The sequence below is a fragment of the Antechinus flavipes genome, chromosome 5 (assembly GCF_016432865.1).
Source record: "Antechinus flavipes isolate AdamAnt ecotype Samford, QLD, Australia chromosome 5, AdamAnt_v2, whole genome shotgun sequence".
Classification (NCBI taxonomy): Eukaryota; Metazoa; Chordata; class Mammalia; order Dasyuromorphia; family Dasyuridae; genus Antechinus; species Antechinus flavipes.
Genome location: NC_067402.1, coordinates 13,842,756 through 13,868,512, shown reverse-complemented (window position 1 = coordinate 13,868,512; position 25,757 = coordinate 13,842,756). Strand labels below are relative to the sequence as shown.

The following is a 25,757-nucleotide window of genomic DNA, read 5'->3' as shown; positions in this document are numbered from 1 at the left end:
TCCATACTATACAAATCTAGTTTTTTTAACCATTATTATATGGCATGAACTCAAGACCTTTCAAAATGGCATCCAGAACTAAATCAGAATATTTCCAATGTAGTTTAAAGGGATACAATATAATTGTAAGTAGCTTCTCCATGGTCTCAGACCCATCAAACCAAAAAATGCATTCATTTCCTAGGCTGCTAGATCACACTGTTAATTCATACTGAGTTTAGGGTTTATTAAACCTCTAAAACTTTTTCAAAATGTTTATCTAGCCATGATTTCCCCACATTTATCTATGATTATAAAGTCCATTCTTTTCGCCCAAACATATGATTTTGTGGTTTTTCTCTATTAAATTTCATCTTCTAAGAATCTAGTAATGGCTTTCATTTACTGACTCAGAGCACTTAGATATTAAAATTAGAGGCCAATATATAACACTAGCCTTATCACTGCTTTATCCAATAAACATTAGTGGTTGAATTTAATGCATGGTCCCATATTTTTGTTTAAACAAAATAAGCCTTCAATGTCCAGATGGCATTTTTACCTGCGCCCAAAATGTGACTGCATCTTCTACATGACTTCCAACCACATCCTCAACTGAAATCAAAATGACAAAAAAAAATTAGAACTGATTCCACATTAATTTGCTCTTAAACACAACAATTTGTATTGTCAGTACCTTTATTATAAGTTACGTCTTCATCCATGTTGACAGCCCCTGAAAAACTAAAATTATTCAATATCTTAAATCATAGGATCATAGATTGAGATCCTAAAAAGACATTTCAGTAGTAATCTAGACCCTTTCATTTTACAGATGAAAAATCTCATAGAAGGTAAATGACTTGCCCAAAATTACACAAATAATAAATAAGAGGCAGAATTCAAATCATTGACATCTGAGATGACTGAAATTCTTCCATCTTTACTTCAGGCACTGAATATTGCATTTCTTCTAGAGTCCTATCTAATGTTATTTTGGAAAGCTAACATAAACTAAGACTGGTCTCTGCCCTTAAAATCCAGAACACAAAATGTAGTCAACCTTTTTCTGCACTGACAGTTTTACCCCTCTGATCAAAGACTTATGTCACAGAATAAGTAGTGCAAATGTGTTCTGCTCCTTTACAAGACAACTTCTATTACTAAAGTTCTATTTTATTTTCCTAAATACCCACTCAAGTTTACAATATGAAAGCAGAAATACACTAGATTCTAGCTAATTACATTAGCAGATGGATACCTAACATCTTTTTCTTAAAAAAAAAAAATTGTGATGAAATGGAAAAACCTTGGACTTGATCATCAGAAAGCCTGAACAAGCAACTTTCCAGCTCTGCTACTTACTAGGTGTGTATGGGGGGGGGGGGTGTATATACACACATACCTATATACATATACATATGGTGTGAGTGTGTGTGTGTGTAATTATATATATATATATATATATCTCCAAGAAACCCACCTAACCTCTGTAAGCATCAATTTCCTCACCTCAATTGGAGGCTAACAATGTTTCCACTATTTAACGCAAGTGTTGTTATAAAGAAAAATTTGCAAACTACTATGTAAATTGTAGAGTTATTGAAACATCACCAATCTGGCACGGGTGATAAGGTACACAAAGAAATCAGATCCTTAAAAATCTTAAATGGCAACTTCAAAAATGCCATAAGGAAAACATTGAAAATTTTTTTTAAAAATGGAACTATGGCTTGGGTCTTTATTGTTAAAAAAAAAAAAAAAACTCTGAGATCACACAATCACAAAAGGGATCAAATATCCCCAATTTTTCTTTAAATATAATTATTTTTCTCACATACTGAAAACAAAGCTAATGGTTGACCAACTATTTCATCAGAAAAAAAATTAGAAAACATCATTCTTATTAGCTTATCCTTGTCAAATTAAAATATAGTATCAATTATTTTGAATGGCAACTTCAAAATGTCATAAGGAAAACATTGAAAATTTTTTTTAAAAAATGGAACTATGGGTTGGGTCTTTATTGTTAAAAAAAAAAAGTCTGAAATCACACAATCACAAAAGGGATCAAATATCCCCAATTTTTCTTTAAATATAATTGTTTTTCCTCATATACTGAAAACAAAGCTAATGGTTGACCAAATATTTCATCAGAAAAAAAATGAGAAAACATCATTCTTATTAGCTTATCCTTGTCAAATTAAAATATAGTATCAATTATTTTGGACACAAAGGTCTGAGTAATTCTTACAAAGAAACTAAAAACAAAACAGTTTAAACTAAAAATTCAGAGGCATTCTCTCATATTAAGCCTCTAAACAATGTCCAAAGAAATGCCCACAAAGCTATAAGCACTTAATGCTATCTAAGAAGAAAGAATTTAACAACTTTAATTTTCCTCAAATTGAAAACAAAAGGCTGCAGACTTTGAAACCCTATCCTTTTGACAGGCAGTTAAAAAAAAAATTAGAGGCTTTGAATGCAGTATTTCATTTTGAAATCTACCACAGATACCAATTACTCTACTTGCACCCATAGGGCTTGGAAAACGTTTAAATCTTTAAAAATAAATAAATAAATTGGGAAAAAATGTTATAGGACTTTGTCCAGTTCAACCAACTGTCAATATCAATTAGATAATCAAACTAGAGGTGCAAGGATCTTAATATCAAATGCCTGAACAATGCTTAAAAATTTTTTTGATAATAATATATCTATGTAAGTAAGTAGAAAGAACAATGGATCTGAAGTCTAATAAGGAGCAAAATTCCTGCCTGGCATTTACTACTTTGTGCTTCAGTTTCCTCATTAGTGTACAATCCCAGTGTTGAGCCGAAAAGCTTCCTTCTGCAAGAAGCCCTCCTACAACCATGATCTGAATGTGGTTTCCACTGCTTCTACAAAGGATTTTGTCATAAAACTATCAAAAGGTGAAGCACAGGATGATAGCTGAGAGCCCGAGAGGCCAGAGCTGCCTGATCAGCCCCTACAGATGGGAAAACTGAGGCTCAGGGAAGCTGGACTAAGAGCTGAAGGGACCTCACTATTGGCTAGTCCGGTCCCTCACTGTACAGATGGGGAACCGCAGCTCTAGGAAGATGGACTAAGATTTGGAGGGACCTCACGCTAGTGTAGCTAGTCCACCCACCACCACCATACAAATAGGGAAACTAAGGCTCAGGGAATATGGACTAAACACTGGAGGGGACCTCGCCTCGGGCTAGCCGGCCCCCTCCCCAAGCAGATGGGGAAACTGAGGCTCAGGGAAACTGGAGGACTAGCACCTCACTAGTGGTTAGTCCCCATCCTCCCCAAACAGATGAAAAAACTGAGGCTGGGGGAAGCTGAAGGGCTGGAGGAATCTCACCAGTGGCTAGTCCCCCACCCCCACCCCGAAGAAAACTGAGGCTCGAGAAGCTGGAAGGCTGGAAGGATCTCATTAGTGGCAAATTCTCCCCCTTCCCAAACAGATGGGGAAACTGAGGCTCGAGGAATCTAAATAGCTGGGGGACCCTCACTGTACAGATGGGGAAACTGAGGCCAGAGAGGCCCTAAGTCAGCCTGAAGGCCAGAGGCCTTACCCGAGCAACCCATCCACCCCCTCCCTGAACAAAGTGGGATACTAAGGCTGGGGAGAGGACACGTCATAGAGGGGGTCTAAGGCTAGCAGGGCCCGTGGAGAACCGCCAGGCCCCCCACCCCCCACGGGACACGCGAGGACACCGAGGCCGGGGAGGGCCCGAGGAGCCCGGCACCCGCCAGGCCACGAACCTCTGGGCCCTTAGCTGGGCTGGTCCTTGCTCAGCAGGCCCAGGGTCCATCATCGGCCTCTCCAGGGTGGCCGCGGCCAAGTGCCGGCTCCTCACCCGCTCCCTCCCGCCCTCACTCCCACGGCCGCGGACACGACACCACAGGCGGCCCCCTCCCCCAGCTCCCGCCGTCCCAGTCGCCTGCCCGCTCTTAGGCGGCTCGCGCTCGCGCTCGCCCACGTGACCGCGCTCCGCCCCCACCCCCGCCCCTCGCCCCTCGCACCTCGCGCGCGACAACCACAGCCAGTTTTCCAGGCGGCGCCCTCTGCGCCTGCGCGTGGCAGCCCGGCAGTCAGGGGAAGAGAGCGGGAAGAGCACGTGGCGCGGCTGCCGCCCCGCCCTGCGCGAGGCTGCTTCGGGTGTCACCGCGGGCCGGGCGGGACGGCACGCGGGGGAGGGAAGGAGGGCTTTCATCACTGCATGGTCCCGGAGGAAAGCGGGACCTCGGGCTGAGCGTGCGCCACGGATGGGTGAGGGGGATGGGTAGCCCTGCCTTCAGCCCCGCCAGCCCCGCGGTCTCGCTTTCCTCGTGGAGCTCCCGGGACTTTGGGAAAACTGAGAAGTGAGCCCCTCCTGCGCTGGGAGGAGAGCAGGTTAATAAACCCCCCTCCAGCCAGCCCCTCCCGGTGGTGCAGGAGGCAGGAGATTAGCACCCCCGCTTGCAGATAGGAGGGGCTAGTACCTCTCCCACGCACATCTCGCAATTGGGGTGGGCGGGAGGCGGGACTTGGACCCCCAGGCCAGCCCCTCCCCCGTCCTCCCGGCGCGCAGGCCCAGCCCCTCCGCATCCTACGCTGGCTTCTTCCCACGTGGAGCTGTCCCCCGCAAGCCCGGGCTTTTTCCGCGGCCTACGGGCCTGTCCCCCTCAGGCCGATGCCCCCACGATCATCCTCTTGTCCCCGGGGCTCAGCAGGGGCGGCCGCCCACCTCCGTGGCTCCCCCCGGGGGCCCAGTCTGGCCCAGGCCTGCGGCTCCCCGGGATGTCCCCGAGGCTGATGCCAGCCCTGGCCCCCGGCAGCGTGTGCGCACGCTTCCTCCGCCAGCGAGGCCGTCGGAACACGGAACCCCAAGGGTTCGAGGTGCCCCAGCTTCAGACCTGGGCCCGAAGGAACTGGGGACTGGGAGGAAGCTTGTGCTGAGCCCCCAGGGCAAAGCCCCTGATCCCTGGTTGCCCCAGTTACAAACGTCTCGTGGTGAAGAATTCACGTTAAAAGTAAATAAAATAAAAATAAACTCCACTTCCCTGGCCCCCAGATGGAGACATTTAAATGAGCTGCGTTTAAAAGGGTTCATCCCCCTCACCCGTCCGGCGTACGCTCAGCCCAAGATCCCGCTTTCCTCCGGGACCATGCAAAAGGGCTTTAAAACGTCAAAAACAGGCCAACTTCTGGTTACTGATTAACACAACTCTGAAAAGCTTTGGTGTTTTTTGTTTTTTCTAAATGAAAAGATAAGTTTTGTTAGAGGTTAAAAAGTGGGGGGGGGGAGGCACTTCCGCCTCTCCCCACGGGAAAGCAATCAATTATTTGATTAATTGGATTCAAGCTGGCTAGTTCTTTTAAGAACCTGCTGGTAGCTCTTTTCATTCAATTCATTTTCTAAAAGATTTGATAAAGGTTAAATGCCATTGATGAGCTCATAACTAAAATTAAACACTTAGATTACTTGTGGATCAATAAATTCTTTAATGCTCCCTGGAAAACAAAATGCCCACACTGAAAATTTGTTATGTCCAACTTTTCCTAACCTTATTGGGTTTTCTTGGCAAAGGGACTGTAATGCCTCAGTTTCCCTGAATTGTTGTGCCTCAGTTTCCCTGGATTATTATGCTATGCCCTGAATAAAATTATTATGGCCACACACCCCCCTTCCTGGCCATTAGGGCTGAGAGAATTAAAATCTCGAAGCTCTAACCACTTTACATGCCTAAGAGTCATAAAACTCCAGGTGGCTTATCTCAAATGCCTGCTGGGGTTTGCCCCTCCCACTCCTGTCTCCTGCCTTGGATCTCTTTATCTTGACCCCCATCCTGTCAGGACTAAAGTTATGATCCTTTCTGGGAATTATGGCTTTACTCAGTGTTCTCCCTTCTCCACTCCCCTACCCCACCCCACCCTTTGCCTTTGTTTCCCTTTTAACTGGAGCCTTATCAAAGGTCTGTGTCTTAACTGCTAGGGGTGGGACATCTTTTGGGCAAGTCCTGTCTGACCAGCTAGCCCAAATTCTCCACTATTAACATATTAAAAACTAATCTCTGTCTTGCCACAGTTTCTCAGGCTTTACAGGACAGTGTGGTTTGCCTTTTCTTTCTCCTGCTCTTGATGAGGAACTGAGGCCAAAGGGGCACTTAGCTAGTAAGTATCAATTCAGGAAGATGTCTTCCTAGCTTCAGGCCCCCTTGCTGCCCCTACAATAAAGATGGCTGATTTTTAATTTAACTTCTTACTGCTTGGTGAGAGGAAGGAAAAAAGAGAGGGCAGATAGGTAAAATGAAAATAAAAACAAATTCAATGCTTTATGGTTATCTTTAGATGCTTCAGGAAGCTATATTGTGACTCCCAAACAAACCAGTTACCAGATTTGGTTGAAATCTTGAAAAAGCAAAAAAAAAAAAAAAAAAAAAAAAAAAAGTCATTATTAAAATAGCCACACAAATATTAAATTATATTTGAGCTCGAAAGACTCCAAAGAAGAAAAATACTCCTAAGGAAAAAAAAAATCTCATTTTGTCTATCATACATACATTCAACATTGGACAATTGTACTCATTTGCGAGGGGAAGAAAGATGAGTTCTGTTTTAATGTCAATTTTATTAGATTTGTGTCCATTATTTCTAATTATTATTATTTTGTTTATTTTTTTCTCAATTATGTCTCTTTTTTTAAATTCTGAGTTCCAAATTCTCTCTCCTTCTCATCCTTCCTTCCTCAAGAAGGCAAGCAACTTGATTATAGATGATTTACTTTTATTTTTAAAAAAAGATTTTGTGTAGGAAAAATTCACATTTTCAGGTTTAAAGCTAATATTTGATGGTGATATTGTGACAACAATCAGATTTTATTGAATGAAAGCCAGTTTTTTTTTAATTGGTAAATTTTTTTGTCTTATCCAAGTTAACAGCCTGTTAAAGTCTACTCCAATCTACTCCCCATCAGATGAAGACACTCAGTAGAAAGTGATCCTCTTTTTGGATGTAAGTAGACACTACAGAAGTCATAGGTCCATTCAATCCCAGCAAAAGAAATAAAAGTTGGAGTGACTAATCTGCATAAGAGGTGGCCAGAAGTTTTAAGACATAGGATTTTTAGGAGCATTTCCCCTACCACCAGCAAGATAATAAGCAACAAACATTAAATACTAAGTGCCAAGCACTGGGTGTTTGGCTATTCCTTTGCATGGACCTAGGAGAAAACATTATAGTTTAAAAAAACACAGGGAAACACTGAAGCCCTTCCAGTCTGATGACCACAGGTGATGAGAGCAAATTGTCATCCCTAGATGAGTCTAGCCTGCAGAGGCAGATCTAGGAAGTATTCTGTAGGGACAATAGAAGTTAGACCAAGAGCTCTCATGGAGAATATCCAGAGCTTTCATTCCCTGCTTGGAAAAAGCCTTAGAGCTGTGATAATGGGGCAATAAGAGAAAACCTCATGCCAGTCCTAACAACTCATCCCCCAGCTAAGGACCAAAATCTGAAGTTGGAAATGATGGAAATCTGCCCATTAAGAATCAAGTCCATTATGATGGAGAGAGCCATCTGTCTCCAGAAAGAGGACCATGGGGACTGAATGTGGATCACCACATAGTATTTTCACTTGCTTTTTTCCCCTCCCACTTTTTCATTTTTGATCTGATTTTTCTGATGCAATATAACTGTGTGGATATTTATAGAAGAATTGTTTAACATATATTGGATAACTTACTATCTAGGGGAGGGGGAGAGGAAAGGAGGGAGAAATATTTAGAACACATGATTTTGCAAAAGTAAATGTTGAAAACTATCTTACCGTTTATTTTGAAAATAAAAAGCTATTGAAAAAAAGGAATCAAGTTCAGGAGATCCATGGCCCACCCAGCATCACCAAGGCTGTTGTGCCCTGTGCTGAGCAACCAACCTGTCCAGATTTCCTGAGATAAACTACTTAGATACACTGGGGTTCCGCAACAATGAGAGATCTCAGTCACTTGTGGTTCTTCCACTTGAACCTCTCACCCCCATGGCCATCATGTTGATATTTGGAGTAGGGGGAGGGAGAGGGCATATAGTCTGTTCTTGCTGGGCATGAGTGTTTATGAGAATCACAATGGTAGGGCTTCCATGGACCATGAAAGAAACTTTCTTGGATTCCCCCCTCGCCCCCCAAGGGTTATCGTAAGCTAAAGGAGTATCCCAGAGAGGAATTGTAATGACCGCATATTTAAAATCAGCTGGAGTCAGGAATTCAGGTTAAGGGAAAAATCTTCAATCTTTATTCTCAGTAGAGGTGAAGAAGGATTGAGATAGCAATATAGGCAGCTGCGACAGGAAGCCAGCTAGCAGAGGTGAAGGGGGATTGCAGGTGAAAAGGGGATTGGAGGTGAAGGGCGGTCGGGATAGCAATGTGAGCAGCTGTGCTCCCTTTCCGCTTCCCTTTCCACTCCCCTTTCCATTCCCCTGCCTCCACCCACCAAAATCGTCTCCAGGCATATATATTAATAGAGTATGGTCCAATTACTATTTAGCCTCATGTGCTTGGGACCTCAGTGCATCAACCCAAGCCTCAGCCCATTACAAGGAATGCTACAGAAAAGTATTGATTTTTTAGGAGGCGTGGTCTACTCCCTCAATGAATCCTTAGAAAACAATCTGCTGGGGCCCTTCTCGAAGCTTTTCCCGAATGATAGAACCTGCCACAGTCTAATCTTCTATAACCAAAGGTAGACATTGGGGGAGACCAATTAGCTATGTAAAATCAAATGCTAAGTTTCTTTCTACTTAGCCCATTCCAGAACTTACCAAGGGGCTTAATTCTTGTATACTTCCTAGCTATGTGATCCTGACCAAATCGGTTTGCTTCAGTTTCCTTCTCTTTAAAATGGGATTAATAACAGCACCCATTTCCCAGGGTTGTTGTGAGGATCCAATGAGATGCTACTTATAGAGGACTTAGCCCAGTGCCTGGAACATTATTACATGACTGTTAGCTGTTATTCTTTTTAATAGTCAGATCTCTTGATTTCTCTATTTCCCCTTAATAAGAAAAGAATCAGTACCACAGAATACAGTTTCTCTAGAGCCCTTTATTGTTGATAAGCTAGATACAGAGGGATGGTTGGTTGGTGAGTACAGATTTCTACTGGGCACCACTAGAAATGGACAAGAAAGTAACCCTTGGAATCCCAAGGATCTGGTGGTATGGTCTGGAAGCGGATGTCGGAGGTAAAATGGGTTACGGAGGCTGAGTACCTGCAGCAGCGAATGGTTCACTTGTTTCACTGATTGAGAAATTACCCTGTGACAGAATGTTATAATTAATAGAAGGAAAAAATACATCAGGATCTATTATAATCAGTAATTTAACATATTAAATAATTCTCTACTATTTCAACTAGTAACCAAATCATAATGTTTTTATTTGAAAAAAGTTTTAAAGTTTTTAAAAGTTTTTAAGTAAATACTTCCATTTTATAGTAATTAAGCATAATAAAATCCTAAATAATAATACCCTAATACAATAAAACCATAAATAACAAAAAAAATAATAAAAATCATTGTAGCAAAGCCTTGAATAACATCAATGTTAACCTGTAATTGTGTTATACATTATTACTTTTCCTTAGCTATTTTTACTATCACAAGTGCTTTCTTGCCAAGGTGGAGGAAGAAGGAAAGTTTGGTTTGAAGGCCACAATATGACAGGAATAACACTTAATATTACTCATGATTATTTTAGAGACAACTTTTTACTCCACTTGGCAAATCTTTGTATCAAAATGTACTTTTAATTTGCTCCTTCCCCAACTAGGAATGTATTACTTCAGTTTTGCCATTTCTCTGATTTGGAAACCATTCATATTTGATGCAACTTAATGTAGAAGGGAAGAAGCAAGAGGCTTCCACTAGCTCTTTTGTGATCTTGGCCATCAAACAGTACATCTCCAGCCCTGAGGCTCTGCTCCCAAAAGGGGGTCAGCAACTCCAGATCCTACCAATACAAACAGGCCTCAAAATCAGCCAGGCCCAGACAGAGACCACTAAAGGGCACAAAACTCCGCCACAATAAAGGACATGTCTTCAACAAGTATCAGTCATTTATTTCGTCTTCTGTCTACATTCCTAATTTCTCAGCCATAGGGAAATTTGGATTTAGACTCAAACACCTGTAACATCCTGAACACTACGTTTAGCATATGTGTTGGATTTAAATAAATAGCATAAGAAATATGATATATATGTGACATGAAATATAATAATGAAGAGCTCTAATCAACTAAGAAACTGCAGAGGGGAAATGTGCTTACATACTTCTAAAATGCCCTCATTGCCACCTCAGCATCTGTTCTCCTGAGAGGGAAAAAGACTAGACCGAAGACGTGATGTAATAGGAACTTTGTGTTCCACTTGTAAACAAGTCTGACCCTTTTTCTTAGGAGTACGATCCAAAGTGAGAGCTAAGAGGTGGATGTACATCCCATCATGTTCACTTTGGCAAAGGAGGCTTAACTCCCACAAATGAGCCCCGAGAAAAGCTAAAGATGTATTTTAGTGCAGTCCAAGCCTTCTACAGAGGGGGTATGTATATACCTACTGCAGGTTCATTTATTCATCATGGCGTTCAATCTCCACCTTCCGTCCTTAATATCGTTCTGTGTATGGCACGAACCCCAATCCTTTGTTCAGCTGAAATGAAAGAGTAATGTTAGAGAGACAAAATTCAAGATCAACTTGCATCTTCTATTAGCTTATTATTTTATGAAGATCTGGAGCTGACTGCTTAAAAACCCCAAACTTCTCAAAAGTCAGAAATAACTGAGGAGAACTGATATGAGGTAACTGCATATTATTAACTAAGCCCACAGTAAAACTGAAATAGCTTCAATATGAGTTTAGGACCTTCATTTGCCACAGAGATTTTAAAAAATCTCTTCTCCTGCTCCTGACTCTGTCACCCTCCATCCTCAGGAGAGAACCTCAATTCCCACTTTTTGTCAAGAGTCCTTCATCCACCTCCTTCTTCACCCCAAAGCTGTCCCAAACACCGCCCTCATCCTCAACCCCCATGCTCACTTCAGTGTTACTCAATGCCTACTATGTGCTAAGTACTTTCAAGATCTGTGCACATCCAGTAACAATACCCAGACTTCTAGGAGCAATTCGATTTTGTCAAGGCCGCCCCTCCATTGTGTCCTCCATCCAATCCCCTACCATTTTCCCTTTGCTCATCTTCTCCCTTCTGACTCTCCATGGCTCATCCGTCCTCTCCTCCTCCAGCAAGGCACTCTGACCTAATCACAGGCACCTCCCTTCCCCAAGGCCAAGCTTCCTGAGTTCTGGACAGTTCTGGTGTGGATGTAAAACTATCCATCCACAATGAGCCAGTTACTAACTCATGCCCAGGTTAACCCTAAAGTTCTCGATCTGTAACAAGTGACACAACTGAAGGTTTTATCAAAATTCTGTCATCAAGATGCAATTTCCTGAGTCTGACAAAGTAAGCCCCACACGCTGCAGTCCTGTTTCTGCAGACCTTCTAGATGTTAACCGGGGCAATGTGCCCTCAATGAAGGTTTCGTTAAAGCTTCTGTTAACACACACCAAATTCCAAACAAGAAGCACCTAGTATCACCCCGGAAAGGCAGCAGCATGAATAATCTGAGTGACATCACGATCCCTAACGGACGCTTAAGAAAAGCACCAAGAGAAAGAAAAGTGTCTTTACCCTTTCCTGGTAGTGCCTCTCAAAGTAAGCCATATCATCTTCACCTGGTCTCCTTGAGGAAGAGGTTTGATTACTTAAATCTACAAAAGTATTTTTAAAGATTAAACATATAAATGTTATTTTATACATGTTGAAAATAGTTTTTAATGATTAAAATTCTGTAGAAGACATCCATTTCTTTTATCTTATTTTAGACAAAAGATTAGAAAACAAAGACTACAAGCCTGACAGTATGTGCTAGGGGATCATAGTTATATAGGATAACTGGTTATCAGTTTGATTTTTCTTGCCTACCTTTGATTTCTAAAACATGAACCCCCCCCCATATAATCTCTGGGAAACTATATTATCATGTGCTCCATTCCCTTTGGAAGGGCACGAAAGACTCAGGTTCTCCCTCTGAAGAGAAAACCAGGGTCTGATCTCATGAGCCTTCCAATTCAGCTTAAATAAAGGCCGATATAAATTGGGAGCTTCAGAACTAGCCATCCCAAGATAGCCATCTTGAGTTCTAGCCTTTCAACAGCTCATGAAGCTTCACAAGTTCCCCGGGGCTGACCTGACTAGAACAAATAAAATTCTACTGCAGAGCAAACACATGTAGATAAAAGTAGACAGACATTGAGGAAAGTGAATCTTGGCCACCTCCTCTGGGCTCTAGTTAACTGCATTTTCTCCCATTGACTTACCTTGAACAGAGCTAGCTGAATCTTGACCTGTTTTTGATGAATGATCTGCAGGATTCATTGTAGATTTTAAAAATTCTAGGTAGAAAAACAATGAGGAGAAAAGTGATTTTTTTTTTTAAGGAAACCAACACGAAAATCAGGATCTCAGCACCTCGAAGATCATCTTCAGCCAGTTCATGGCCAAAGTCTGAGTCTCCTCAAGCACATCCTCAAAGGGGAAACCTTTGCCCTCTCACAGGCAGCCCATTCTCTCTCTCTCTCTGGACAGCTCTAATTATGACGCACTTTTCTTTGCATCGGAGCAGGAGAGAGCTGAGAGAACCCCAAATGGGGTCACCAAGAGTCGCACACAACTGAATGATGATCAGCCATCAATTTTCCTTATGTGAATGAAGCCTAAAGCTGCCTCTGAAGCTAAAAACAGTGAGTTTAATCTCTCCTTTACATGTTGACCCTTCATAGACTTGAAACTAGCAGCCATGTCCACCCCTGAGTCTTCTCCAAGATAAACATGCCCATTTCCCTTAACCAATCCTCTTCCTAGTATCATCTCCAGTCTCCTCACCATCCTTGGCACTTTCTTACCCCAAGCAATTTAGTTAAAATGCACTTGATAAAATAGTCATAATCAAATAATATATTATTGATATAATAAAAAATAAAATACAACACTCTCTGTATGTAAAAATTTAAGAACATTCACTTCCTTGCAGGGAGCATTCATCAAGTGAAATGTATGGTGGATGAACAAGCATAAAATAGAAAAAATTAGTCACAGAGATGCCTAGTGATTCAAAGGAGATACAAGCCAAAAGAAGGGGAGAAAGATTTCCTGTTGCCCCAAAATACCCCCAGGAATGGCCAAGAAATACAGTGAAGCCGAAATCCTGCAGAGACCTCAGCACCGGGGGGCAGGTCCTCCTCCCAACAGCTGGCATCCAGGGGTGGTGCCTGAAGGTCTGGAAGCACACTGCATGGCTCACTTCTTTGGCTCCTCTCCTAATCCTCCCTGGCAATAAGGTAGGTGCCCTAGATAGTCCCGGCTCCATCTGGCCGAGAAGCAAGATGGCCACCGTGGGGGATGTGTTGCGGACAGGCTTGGAAACCAATGTCCTCCTGTTTCTGAGACCAGGGAGGGCAAGAGGAGGAAGAGCAAAGGCCTAAGGCTGCTATCCTCCCCCTCAGGGAGGAGGGAGAAAATGGAAAATCTGGCTGAGGAGGAGGAGGGGGAGGAAGGTCCCTTCAAGATTCTTGTTCCCTCTGCCCTGGCTAAAGGTTCTCACAACAGACTTTCTCCCCAGAAAGGGATGATCCACTAAAAATATACAGGAAAGATGGTAAAGACTGAGGCAGGAAGAAGACAAAGCAAAGGCATCTCAAAGACAACATGTGCCCCTCAGCAGAAGAACTGGGGGGCCGAGGCTAAGGGCCTTTTTGTGCTTCTCATCTCAGGAGGAGTCCAAGCAGACATTTCAGACACAATATGGGAAATAACAAGGTGCTGTTTCAAAGCAACTCACACTAAGCATCAAATGGGGATGGATCGGGGCAAGTTTTTCCAGGCCCGGGAAGAGAAGGATGGAGGGAGTCATCGGGGCTACAGACTGGGCCATGGGAGAATAAACCCGTGGCACCTCAAGGAGAGGCTTCTGGGACCTCCCTGAGGGCAAAGGGAGAAGGAACAGCCTGGCATGGTGGGGAGGGGTTAGGGTGGGGTTAAAGGCTCTGCCTGAGCTGTGGAGAGAGAAGCCAAAAAATAAACCCGCACCAAAGGAAATGAAACGGTGGCAAAGGCAGCCGGGTGCCAAGCAGCAAGGGAAGCAGATCTGGGGGAGCGAAGGGGTCAGCAGCCGGGGGCACACATGGGCAGCGGGCACCCAGTGCCTGGGCAGGAGGGAGGCCAGGCCTCCCCTTCTCCCCGCTCTCCAGGAGGCAGCCCCATGTCCTGTCCCATCCGAGGAGGCTGTAGCTGACCAGCCAGTCAGAAAAGAAGAGTAACTCTCCACACGAGCCTGTCTTTTATCATACAAGTCCCGTGCTAATCAGGCAAATGTTCAAAGGGAAGACTCATTGTTGCAGCCAATGGAAGCCGCAGGGCCAGGCCTCCACCCATGTTGTGGGAAAGAGCAATGGGGAGGACCGGGGATGTGTCGTCCCCCAGGGGAGGGTTTCTCTTTGGGCCGGCTCTCCCACGATGACACAAAAACCACAGATGGAGGCCCAAGCTTCCTCAGTGCAGAGCCCGGCAGGTCCACCTGTGGCGGCCGGACGTCAGCCCTTCCCCACGAGGTCACCCACCTAATTCATTTTCATCTAGATCCGTGAAGTCTTCAGAGAGTGCACTGAATCCCGCGAATTCTCCCATTGCGGCGTAAGGAACGTTGCGTCCCACGGGCTTCCCCAGGGCCAGCCTCTCTTCTCTAGTTTCCACCACGGTCTGATGTGCGTGAGCGGGATGACCACAACTACAAGTATAGTAACTACGAAATTCTGGGCACTTGGAACCTGCAAAAAATCACCAAAAAACAACTCTCGTCATTGTCTATCAGTTTGCGACTTCAAAGATGGCAAAGCCGGGGGAGGGGGGGGTCTTACTGTTCCCTCTGGGGCCTCAGCCATTCCTGGGGCAAAAGGGCTACAGAGCAGCAAGTGGGACAGAGGCCTCTCGAAAGCAGGAGGGGAGAATGAGGCGCAGTGGACAAGGTGCCCGGCTAGGAATCAGGCGGCCGTCCAAGCCTATTCCGGCCACTCTCAGCCTTGGGCTCCTCCTCTGTCCAGTGGGGATAACCAGGCTTGGAACAGACTCGTCGTAACAGAATCTAGACCCGGCACTCTTACAGCTTTCAAGTTCCACGCATGTCAACCGTGACCGTCAGAGATTGCTATGAACACGTTTTATTTGCCCTTGGGAGTTAGCGCAGATGGGAAGAGCAATGGTCAGCGGATGACGGAAACCAAAAGGAACAATGGACTTCCCTTTTCCCCTCGAGATCCAAGGGGAGGTTGTTCCAAAAGTCTTTAAGCTACCAAGTTGAGCTCAAGTATCAGATCCAAGAGAGAGTTCATTTAATGAAAACTCAGCCACCCATCCTTACTCGTAAAAAGTAGGGGATAAGGCCAGAATATGCCAGGTGAGACTCAGATTTACCCCAGCTCTACTGTACAGTCAGATTTCCAGTCAAATTATCTCAAAAATGACTGAAATAACTTAATATGTATAATCTAGAAAAATAGATACATTGATTTCATTTTTATATTTATTCTCTCTAAATTATAATTTCTGCAAGAGGACATATTTAATTTAGAATAACATACACCATTTGTCACATACCCTATTTTGCCAGCAAATAAAGCTGCCTCACAATCTTTTGGGGGCATAGCTAGAGTATAAAAAGTAGAATCTAAAACACCATTGCTTCCAGCTTTTACAGTGCTTACATAAAAACTGTCTAATGGACTCCCAGTAATATGCTTAGCAATGCATAATTTAATTGACTAAACTCCCTCTATTCTAAAAACTTATCAATAGACCCAAAGAACAATTGCAGTGCAAACTCTGTGGCTGTTAGTCAAGTTACTGATTTACCACATCTAAGACTGCAGCTTGTGGCACCAACATCCATTGCTCCTAAGCATTTCTTCTTTGAATAACCCAGTGAGAGATTCAAATCCATGCAAAGAAAAAAATGTCCACGGTGAAAATTGCCCAGTTGTGCTGATACCAAAAGGCCCGCAAGCCTGTCTCTGCATCCAGAGAACCCTTTCCTACTTACATGCCAGGCAACTCCGGCTCGAGTCTGCACTGTGTTGGTCGGCATAGTGCTTACACTTGCATCGAATGGGCCGGGTTCCACTTAAAGGCACATAGTGAAAGGAGTTGCACGGGCACTGGCTCACTTTACAAGGCAGAGAAATTGGACGCTCTGCCGGGAGGACTATGAATTCAGTTTTATGTTGTTTATACCTGAAAAGAACAATGAAGCAAAAGAAAGGAGACGGTGAATAAGAACAAGGCGGCCAAAATTGAGCAGAATTTCCATCTTTTAAAATCCTTCAAAAATAACAAGTGAACCTCAGCAGAAATAAAAAGTTTGTATAAACCACAGTTAAATGCATTGTGGTACCTGACTCTGTCGGGACAGACACAGAAGCATAGAAGAGCTGTATGAGCTGCTGCAGAGAAAAGGAGAGTCGAGAAAACAATGCAGAAAGAATAACTCCAACAGCATAAATGGAAAGCTTACAATAAATAATCAAAAGCGAATCAATTCTAACAAACACGACTCTTGTGATGAAGAGAGCCATTTACACCCAGAGAGAGAACTGTGGGAACTGAGTGTGGATCACAACAGAACATTCTCATTCTTTTTTTTCATTTGTTTGTTTGCGTTTTTTTTTACTCATTTACTTTCCTTTTTGATCCTTCTTGTGCAGAAAGAAAATTGTATAAATATGTTTAAACATTAGATTTAACATATATTTTAACTTTATAGCTGGATTACTTGCTATCTGAGGAGAGGGTTGGGGGAAGGAGGGGAAAATCTGAAACACAAGGCTATGCAAGGCTCAATGTTTTGAAAATAAAAGCTTTAATTAAAAAAATAATAAAATTTTTATTAAAAAGTGAATGTTACAAGATTGTCAAGATCAAGCAATCAAGAGATACAAGAGGATACCCCTTTGTGGAGATGCGAGGGCTACAAACACTGTGAAATGCATAGTTTTTCCAACTTTTTCAGTATGTTGAACTGATTTTTTTCCTCTTTAAAAAAAAAAATTTGTTATGTGGGATGGCTCTGGGAGAAAGAAGGGAAAAAACATTGGGGAAAAGTATGATGACTTAAATCAAGATTATATATATATATATATATATATATATATATATGTATTTGCTCAGGCAATTGGGGTTAAATGACTTGCCCAGGGTCACACAGCTAGGAAGTGTTAAGTGTCTGAGGTCAAATTTGAACTCAGGTCCTCCTGACTTCAGGGCTGGTTGCTCTATCCTAGCTGTCCCCCCATATTATTTTTTAACCAAAAAAATTACATCAATTCTTGTGCTTTGACAGGAGAGTGAAATAAATGTTACAAATGCTCTCCATTTTTAATTATATCATCCTCCTATATGAAGAGAGTCTTCCAAACAGTTTTTCGTCCTTTATAAACATCCCTATTTGTGGTATTAGTTTTGCTACCTCAAAAGCAACAAGAAGCAGCTACATGTTCACTAGACGATATAGTCTATTAAAAATTTCAATAACAAGAGAATAGGGTTGGAAACGTCCCCATGAGACCCCATCAGGAATATGATGGTTCTATCTAAGGGTTCCCTATTAGGAAGTATTCCAGCTCTAAATGGTCTAGACCACTGGGAAAGGTAAAAGTCTCTGAATCATGACATGGAAAAATGAATAAAGAAGTAACTAGAGAAATCAAGCCTCGAAGCGGACATGGTGGCTCCCTTAGGTATTTGAAAAGCTGCTAAGGAGAAAATAAGATTGACCCCAGAGGATGTAACAAAGTGTCACCAGTGGAAGCTGCACCCAGGTAAATTTGGTTCATTGTCACAGCAACTCAGAAGTATGGAAAACCGTAACATTTTCCAAGTACAATGTAAACACTTCCCTAAAATGAGAGCGGCCTGGACACACAAGGGGATCCCCTTCAGTGGAGGTGTGCAAGTGTGTACAAGGCGGAACAAAGAACAATTTGCTGGAGAAGCTGATAAAGAGGGAATTTTTGGTCATGTCCAGAGGGGCCGGACAAAATGGCCTCCAGAGTCCTACTACAGGATGTTCTCATCACCCTTGCCACATGACTAGCTCTTCCTGCCTTCCATTTTTCGAGGACATCTTTTGTTCTACTCCTCAGAGTTCTCCATCAGAGTTCCTGCCAGGTGACACGTTTTTACTCCTCATTCCAACCATAGGCCTCTCTGTTGTGTTCCACATTTTGCAGCCACACAGAAACACCAGCAGAATGTTGGAATTCACACAAAATAGATGTCAAATAAGTTAGACTTAGTGTTGAAATACTATCTCCCCAAAAAAGTTACACATTCAGACACAAATTTCCATCTATGACTATTTTTCCTGGATTGCTATGATCTGGGAAAGGCAAAATTAATTCATAAATAATCAAGCTGATAACATAAGGTATTATTTCAAAAGAAAGTCAAGTTCAGACAGGTGAGGATGAGACTATTTTTTCTTTTTTTATTATTATTATAACTTTTTATTGACAGAACATATGCATGGGTAATTTTTTACAACATTATCCCTTGCACTCACTTCTGTGAGGATGAGACTATTGAAAATTCTCAATGAAAGATAAAGATATTTTGTGTAAGTCTCATTACTGTTGAGCTTTCATGATGGTAGACAAAAGAAAGGGGTTACATTAAACATTTTTAAGCTCAAATAACAAGCACTTAATTCTTTAATTGTTCTATTCAGTAAAGAGAATAAGAGGGACAAATCTGCTGAGATTTTTCTAGAAAAAACTAGAATTTCATTACCAGAACCTTTTGATTTCAACAGTACCATGTCTAAGAAAATTAAGCCCATTATATCATGCATAAACATATTTCTCACTGTGCATTTATCAAGGACCAAAGGTGAAAATATTACTGTAGGGAAATTTTAATCCAAACACAAATATGTTATTAAATGATTTCTTTGCATGAAAATTTAGTTCTAACAAAATCATCCAAATGAGATCATACATAGAGAGAGAGGAGATAAAATACAGCATTTATGCAAATTTGTTAAACATCTTTTATATACTGGGCATTGTGCTAGGTGCTGAGGATACAGCTATGAAAAATGAAATGAAAATAAAACAAAATAATGGCTCTTAAGAAGCTTCCATTTTACTAGGAGGTACATAATACACAATATATACAATTTACCAAGTAATTTCAGTTAGGGGATGAACTTTGAAGCAAACTGGGGGTTCCAAGAGGTGGAAGTGAGCAGGGAGCACATCCTATGTAAGGTTGTGGAAGACGGAATATTGTGCATTGGGAATAGAAAATAAGCTAGGGTGGCTAGAACAGAAAGCACACTCTGGTTAGCATCCTATTGTTTCTACTCTTTTTCAAAGCCCACCTCCTAAGAGACCATGATCCCTGGCTTCCTTCTGCCACTTCTCAATCTCTTCTCACCCTTTATAATCCAGCTTCTGACCCAGCCACTAACCTGTCCACTGGCAATCAGAAGCCAGTGGATGTTTCTGAAGGTGGCAATCACACTCACCACTTGCTCCTCCTGGACTTTTAGACTCCCACGGCTTCTATGACAGTGCCCTCTCTCAGCTGTCTTCCTGTCTGTTCATCCTTTCCCAAACTTTTGAGCTCTAGGATCATCCTCCTCATCCCTAATAAATGTGGACATCCCCCAAGATTCTTTTCTGTCTTCATTCTCCCTTAGCAATTTCATCAGCTCTCATGAGTTCCATTATCATACATCTACCGCCTGCTGGATAGCTCCCTCTCAGTGCCCTACAAGTAGCTCAAATTCAACATGTACAAAACAGAACATTTCCCCAAAACCTATTCCTCTTCCAGATGTAGCCCCATCTCTGGGGAAGCCACCATTCTTCCTGTCACCTGGGTTCATCACCTAGTTGCCAACCTATGACCCTTCTCCAGATCCAATCACTCGCTGAGGCTCCTCAGTTAAGGAAGCCTGCTGGATGTCAGGAAAGGCCTCTCTAGGAAATGGTACACAAATTGAACTGAAAAGGAAGCGAACATTCTGAGAGAAGGCAAGGTGCTGCAGGTGTGGAGCAGGGCCTGGAAATCATACATCCGGTCCGCCCACGTTGTCCAAGCACCGCCCACCTCCCACTCCCAGCTCTGGATCTTTCTGTGCCCTTACATTTTACCACACAGACCCTCATTAAGCACGTGGCCAATTCCACAGCCATCTCCTGCATCTGTGCATCTTCTTTCACAAGCCCTCCTCTTTGAACATCCTCTGAACAATGTGCCTGTTCAGAATCTTTCTCTTCTTCCAAGATTTAACTCTGGATTCTCCCTAGAGGGAAGGATTTTCTTCCACCTCAAGTTTTCCTAAAGCACTTTGCCTGGGCCTCTCCATTACACTGTCACCTCTGGATTTCTCACACTCCTATTAACAAAATCCTTCCCTACTAAACCTCATTCGCTCAATCTCCCCCAACCTTGTTTCTTACTTCTCTGTGTCCATAATGTAGTCTTCCCCACCCTCAACCGTCTCAGAGGTCAGGGTTGTCTTCCCTACCCTCAACCATCTCAGAGATCGGGGCCATGGATTTTTTCTAATATTTGTGTTTCCATCATCTTGTGCAGTAGCTTGCTATTCTTTCTCTTTCTTTATCATCACCCCAATAAAATCAAACTGTATTCTTTTCTGAAGTCACCAAGTTGAATAAGGGAAGCTTGTTGAGATGTTAAGATGCTCAACTAACAAACCTGAGGTCCAAAATTATTTTAAAACTTTTTTTTAACTTATAACAAACATTATAGAACCTATTCATCAATTTTTATTTTGGCTATAGCATCATATCTTACCTGTGTGTACAAAAACATGGAGTTTGTGGGCCAACAAGTTTACAGTCCATGCCCGTTGGTGATCGCCAGCTCACATATAATCTGTTTCGTAATCGCAGTGGTAAAATTTTATTTCTGAGCACATCAGATTCTTCGGGGGTGAAAAGTGAACCTCCATCATCCTCACCAGCATTTCTACAACAAATTTTTATAAGGTTGGGGTGTGTTTGTTTTCAGAGAAAGATAAATTAAAATATAAAATATAAAAAATTAGATTGCATAGTCAAGTAAAGATTTCACTTTCACCTTTCATATTAATCAGTCAGAGAACAGTTATGAAACTACTGGCTATGTCAGACCCTACACATAGTTTATTATATATTTATCTGGATTTTCTCTTTCTGAAGCAGCCTAAAATACATTCTGTCTTCCTTTATCCCTCTCCAGAACTAGCCAAAAGGTCAGGTCTGAAAATGCCAAGGCATTTATCATTCTAAAACCAAGAAAATGCTCACTAGTGCATACAGGTAATTGTAGCTCCCAGTCAGGGCTGCACTCTAGGGACACTAACCTAGAAAGTACCTGCTTTCAGCCACCAAGAGACAGTCAATGGCACATTAAGCTAGAGTTTAGGAAGACCACGTCTGACTCTGATGAGCTGGGGGATTCTGGGAAAGTCACTTGACTTCTTCCATCTGTGAGATAGCATCTACTTCTCAGGATTGTTGCTCAGAAGGTTCAAATGAGATCATGTGTAGTTGAATTGTTATTGCACTTAGTTTACATAAGCTTCCAGCTCTATGGATTGAAATTGCTATTTTAACAATAATAAAAATGTAGGCTAAACCTCCAAACTGTCATACAAAAACTAGGGGAAGGAAAAGGAAATGGAAGTATTCAAAAGTGAAAGCTTCTCCCTTTGAATGTTTGCCTCTGTAATGACATTTGCAATCAGCTACCTAATTTTCTCTGTCCCATTTTCTCTCCTACAAAGTATTATGTTTTTGGTCTCTAGTCTTTGAAATCAACTGATAATAGTATGGGGGTGAAAGAGAGGTACACACCAATTAATCATCCTAAGGCCCCTTCTCTTAAATGCACATAGGAAACATCATCTTTAAAGTGATATTGCTTTGTACTGTTAAAAATGTCTCAGTTCAGTGTTATGAATGTGATCACAATCATCTTTTATACCAAAGAATTTGTTCCTCTAGTAGATGAAAGGAAAGAAGAAAAGAAGGGGAGGAAGGAAGGAGGGGAGGAAGGAGGGAGGGAAAGAAGGAGCGAGGAAGGAAGGAAGGAAGGAAGGAGGGAGGGAGGGAGGAGGGGGGAAGGAAGGAAGGAGGGAAGGAAGGAGGGAGGGAGAGAGGGAGGGAGAAAAGGAAGGAAGGAAGGAGGGAAGGAAGGAAGGAAGGAAGGAAGGAAGGAGGGAGGGAAGGAAGGAAGGAAGGAAGGAAGGAAGGAAGGAAGGAAGGAAGGAAGGAAGGAAGGAAGGAAGGAAGGAGGAAGGAAGGAAGGAGGGGAGGAAGGAGGGAGGGAAAGAAGGAGCGAGGAAGGAAGGAAGGAAGGAAGGAGGGAGGGAGGGAGGAGGGGGGAAGGAAGGAAGGAGGGAAGGAAGGAAGGAGGGAGGGAGAGAGGGAGGGAGAAAAGGAAGGAAGGAAGGAGGGAAGGAAGGAAGGAAGGAAGGAAGGAGGGAGGGAGGAAGGAAGGAAGGAAGGAAGGAAGGAAGGAAGGAAGGAAGGAAGGAAGGAAGGAAGGAAGGAAGGAAGGAAGGAAGGAAGGAAGGAGGGAGGGAGGGAAGGAAGGAAGGAGGGAAGGAAGGAAGGAAGGAGGGAGGAGGGAAGGAAGGAGAGAAGGAAGGAGGGAAGGAAGGAAGAAAAGAAGGAGGGAGGGAAGGAAGGAAGGAAGGAAGGAGGGAAGGAAGGAGGGAAGGAAGGAAGAAGGAAGGAGGAGGGGAGGAAGGAAGGAAGGAGGAGGGAAGGAGGAGGGAAGGAAGGAAGAAGGAAGGAAGGAAGAAAAGAAGGAGGGAGGGAAGGAAGGAAGAAGGAAGGAGGGAAGGAAGGAGGGAAGGAAGGAAGGAAGGAGGGAAGGAAGGAGGGAAGGAAGGAGGGAAGGAAGGAAGGAAGGAAGGAGGGAAGGAGGAGGAAGGAAGGAGGGAAGGAAGGAAGGAAGGAAGGAGGGAAGGAGGAGGAAGGAGGAAGGAGGGAAGGAAGGAAGGAGGGAAGGAAGGAAGGAGGAGGAAGGAAGGAAGGAGGGAAGGAAGGAAGGAAGGAGGGAAGGAAGGAAGGAGGGAAGGAAGGAAGGAGGAAGGAAGGAAGGAGGGAAGGAAGGAAGGAGGAGGAAGGAGGGAAGAAAGGAAGGAGGGAAGGAAGAAGGAGGAAGGAGGGAGGGAAGGAGGGAAGGAAGGAAGGAGGGAAGGAAGGAAGGAGGGAAGAAAGGAAGGAAGGAAGGAAGGAAGGAAGGAAGGAAGGAAGGAAGGAAGGAAGGAAGGAAGGAAGGAAGGAAGGAAGGAAGGAAGGAAGGAAGGAGGAAGGAAGGAGGGACCCCAGACCCAGAGCCCTCACCACCCAGTCACCTAAACTATCCTTGGGAAGAGAGAGACCCAAGTTCAAGTGCCGCTTTGGGTTATTAGACTGTTGTGATCCCAGCTGGGGTTTTCCCCTGGTGGGCTGCAGGCCTTCCTCTATAAATTGAGGCATGTTGGAGTCAAAGGCCCCTGAGGATCCTGCCCCAGTTTCAGAACTGAGACTCTACTGAACATATGGCTGACTGTGGCTTCCCTCTTCCAGAGCCATGTTAATGTATTGTCTTCCCTCATTAGACTGTAAGCTCCTGAGGACAGGCACAGTCAAGTTTTTTGCAGGGAGCCTGGCACATGGTAGGTGCTTTGTAAAATGTTTGCTGAGTCTGTGATTCCCAATAGAAGAGAATTTACGGGGTGAGAGGGGACACACCATTTACTATCTTGGGAAAAACAAAGGCAAAAGTGAAACAATTGCCCACAAGAAAGGATAGTAAAAGGAATCACTGTTCTGTGGTCAGGAAATGTGGATTCCAGTTCTACCTCTTTTCTTACTACCTTGGTGCCCTTGGGTTGATCATTTCTCCCCTCCAAGACTCAGTTTCCTCATATGGAAAATGAGGACATTCAAGTGAATGGCTTCCACCTCTGATTCCATGACCCCATTCCCTTCTGTCTCAGCCTGTTACACTTCTCTGTAAAATGCAGGTGGCAGCCTTGGAGTCCCTAAGTGACTTCCTCGTGCTAGGACTCAGTTTCTAGATCTGGGCACCTGAGAGGGGGAAGCACTATTACCTCTGAGGCTTCACAAGCTTGAGGGATCAGATTTGGGGATTCCTTCCTAGAGTAGCTTAGGACATGCTGTGGTTCAACTCTAGGCTGCCTCAGTTTCCCCATCATAAAATAGGGAGTGGGTGGTCTCTGAGGGTGCCAGGTCATAGCACTTCTTCCCTGGGTAACTTTGAGCATGTTGTGACCTAGCCTTAGGCTGCCTCAGTTTCCTCAGCTGTAAAACTGGGGAGAAGTGCCACTGATGGCTTCAGCTTGAGCTGTCTGGTTCCGAGTTCCCTCCCTAGAGTTATTTGGGACACTATGGATCCGCTCTGGCCTGCCTCAGTTTCCCCAGCTGTAAAGCGAGGGGGCGGCCTCTGAGAACCCCCCCCCCTCCCAGCCCCGGACAGCCTCCCGCTGCCTCAGTTTCCCGTTCCGCGCAGCGGGCGAGCCGCCCCTCACTTTTGGTACTCCAGATACTCGTCCACGGTGGCGGCGGCCCCGGGGGACACAGTCAGCCGATCCATGGCGACCCCCCCCGCGGCCGAGATCTTTCCGCCCTCTTGGCGCCGCCGCCCCGTACCGCTCGCCTCTACCGAGCTCTGCTTCTGCCCGTTACCCCGGCAACGCGGGTGGCTCGCGCGGCCACCGGCCCTAGGCCGCGGGCCGCGGCTCTGGGTCTCGCGCATGTGCACGCGCTTCCGCGGATTCTCCCCGGCCAGTTCTCCTGCTCGGCCTCCAGGCCCATGCGCGTTGGAAACTCGCTCCTGCCCGTGGCTACGCGGCCGCGGTCCGGGACACCCCAGGAGGCAGAAGCCACGGTAACTTTGTGTTCACTTGGTTTCCAATTTTGCCTCCTTGTGGTTACCCGCAGCCGGTGGAATGTGAGCGTTGGGACTGTTTCTTTTCCTGGAATTCCCTGGTATAGAACGTACGTGGCGTCTAATCCTTGTTTCCTAAACGGAAGTAACTCCCACCTGTCCGGGCTTTGGTTTCTTTGGTTCTGTCCCCATTGAGACCTGTAAGCCGAGGTACTTACTGGAATCTGCCCTGAATAATGTACACGGCTCTCATGATCCTACGTGTCTTAAGTCATCTCAGTCAATAAACCTTCATTAAGTACCTACTGTGTGCCAGGCATTAGTACTGGGGATACAAAGAGGCAAAAGCCAACCCCTGCCTTCCAGCAGCTCCCAATCCAGTGAATGAGACAATAAACAAATATGCACAAACAAGCTAAATGGGAAATGAGAGAAAAGAGAAGCGTTAGAATGAAAAGGGTTTGGGGAAGTATAAAAGCGGGATTTGATTTGGGATTTAAAGAAAGTCAAGGAATCACTAGGCAGAAGTGAGAAGGGAGAACATTCTAGGTAGAGGAAACAGCCAGAGAAAATGCCCAGAATTGACTGTCTTGTTCATGGAACTGCAAGGAGCCCAATGAATGAAGAGGGCTTGTCAGGAAGTGAGATGTAATAAGCTTTTCATAGAGCTGGGAGTTGAAGAAAATTATTAAGGTTATAAAAGGCTTTGAA

General features: G+C 43.9%; 2 protein-coding genes across 3 annotated transcripts in view; both read right to left on the bottom strand.

The window, feature by feature from the left end:
- STK31 (serine/threonine kinase 31) overlaps positions 1-4,628 on the bottom strand; it is a 67,298-nt gene extending 62,670 nt beyond the window's left edge. Inside the window, exons 1-3 of the mRNA XM_051961202.1 lie at positions 4,015-4,628; positions 677-723; positions 542-594 (exon numbers count right to left, since the gene is read on the bottom strand). Of these exons, the coding sequence (XP_051817162.1) occupies positions 542-594; positions 677-723; positions 4,015-4,205 (291 nt within the window). The 5' untranslated portion in view covers positions 4,206-4,628. The remainder of the gene's footprint in view (positions 1-541; positions 595-676; positions 724-4,014) is intronic.
- Positions 4,629-9,052: 4,424 nt separating this feature from the next.
- Positions 9,053-24,856, bottom strand: FAM221A (family with sequence similarity 221 member A). Of its 2 annotated transcripts, none has more exons than XR_007947635.1 (8): positions 24,688-24,856; positions 20,955-21,128; positions 16,174-16,364; positions 14,699-14,905; positions 12,401-12,475; positions 11,712-11,791; positions 10,577-10,672; positions 9,053-9,284 (listed from the first exon to the last, which is right to left on the bottom strand). XR_007947635.1 is itself a non-coding variant. In XM_051961219.1 (8 exons), exons 1-7 carry the CDS (start codon positions 24,750-24,752, stop codon positions 10,628-10,630), a joined length of 837 nt encoding a protein of 278 aa, XP_051817179.1. In that variant the 5' UTR covers positions 24,753-24,856; the 3' UTR covers positions 9,053-9,284; positions 10,581-10,627. The 2 variants fall into 2 exon arrangements, 1 of the variants encoding a protein (XP_051817179.1); XM_051961219.1 differs by having other exon boundaries at positions 10,581-10,672.
- Between the last annotated feature and the right edge of the window lie 901 nt (positions 24,857-25,757).

What these genes read in the sequence shown, in the direction of transcription:
- FAM221A (XM_051961219.1), bottom strand. Translation starts at nt 24,752, where the DNA reads ATGGATCGGCTGACTGTGTCCCCCGGGGCCGCCGCCACCGTGGACGAG. An exon ending in CCATGTTTTTGTACACACAG is followed by an intron (nt 16,365 to 20,954) that starts GTAAGATATGAT and finishes TGTTCTTTTCAG; the next exon opens with GTATAAACAACATAAAACTG. An exon ending in TTCAGCTAGCTCTGTTCAAG is followed by an intron (nt 11,792 to 12,400) that starts GTAAGTCAATGG and finishes ATACTTTTGTAG; the next exon opens with ATTTAAGTAATCAAACCTCT.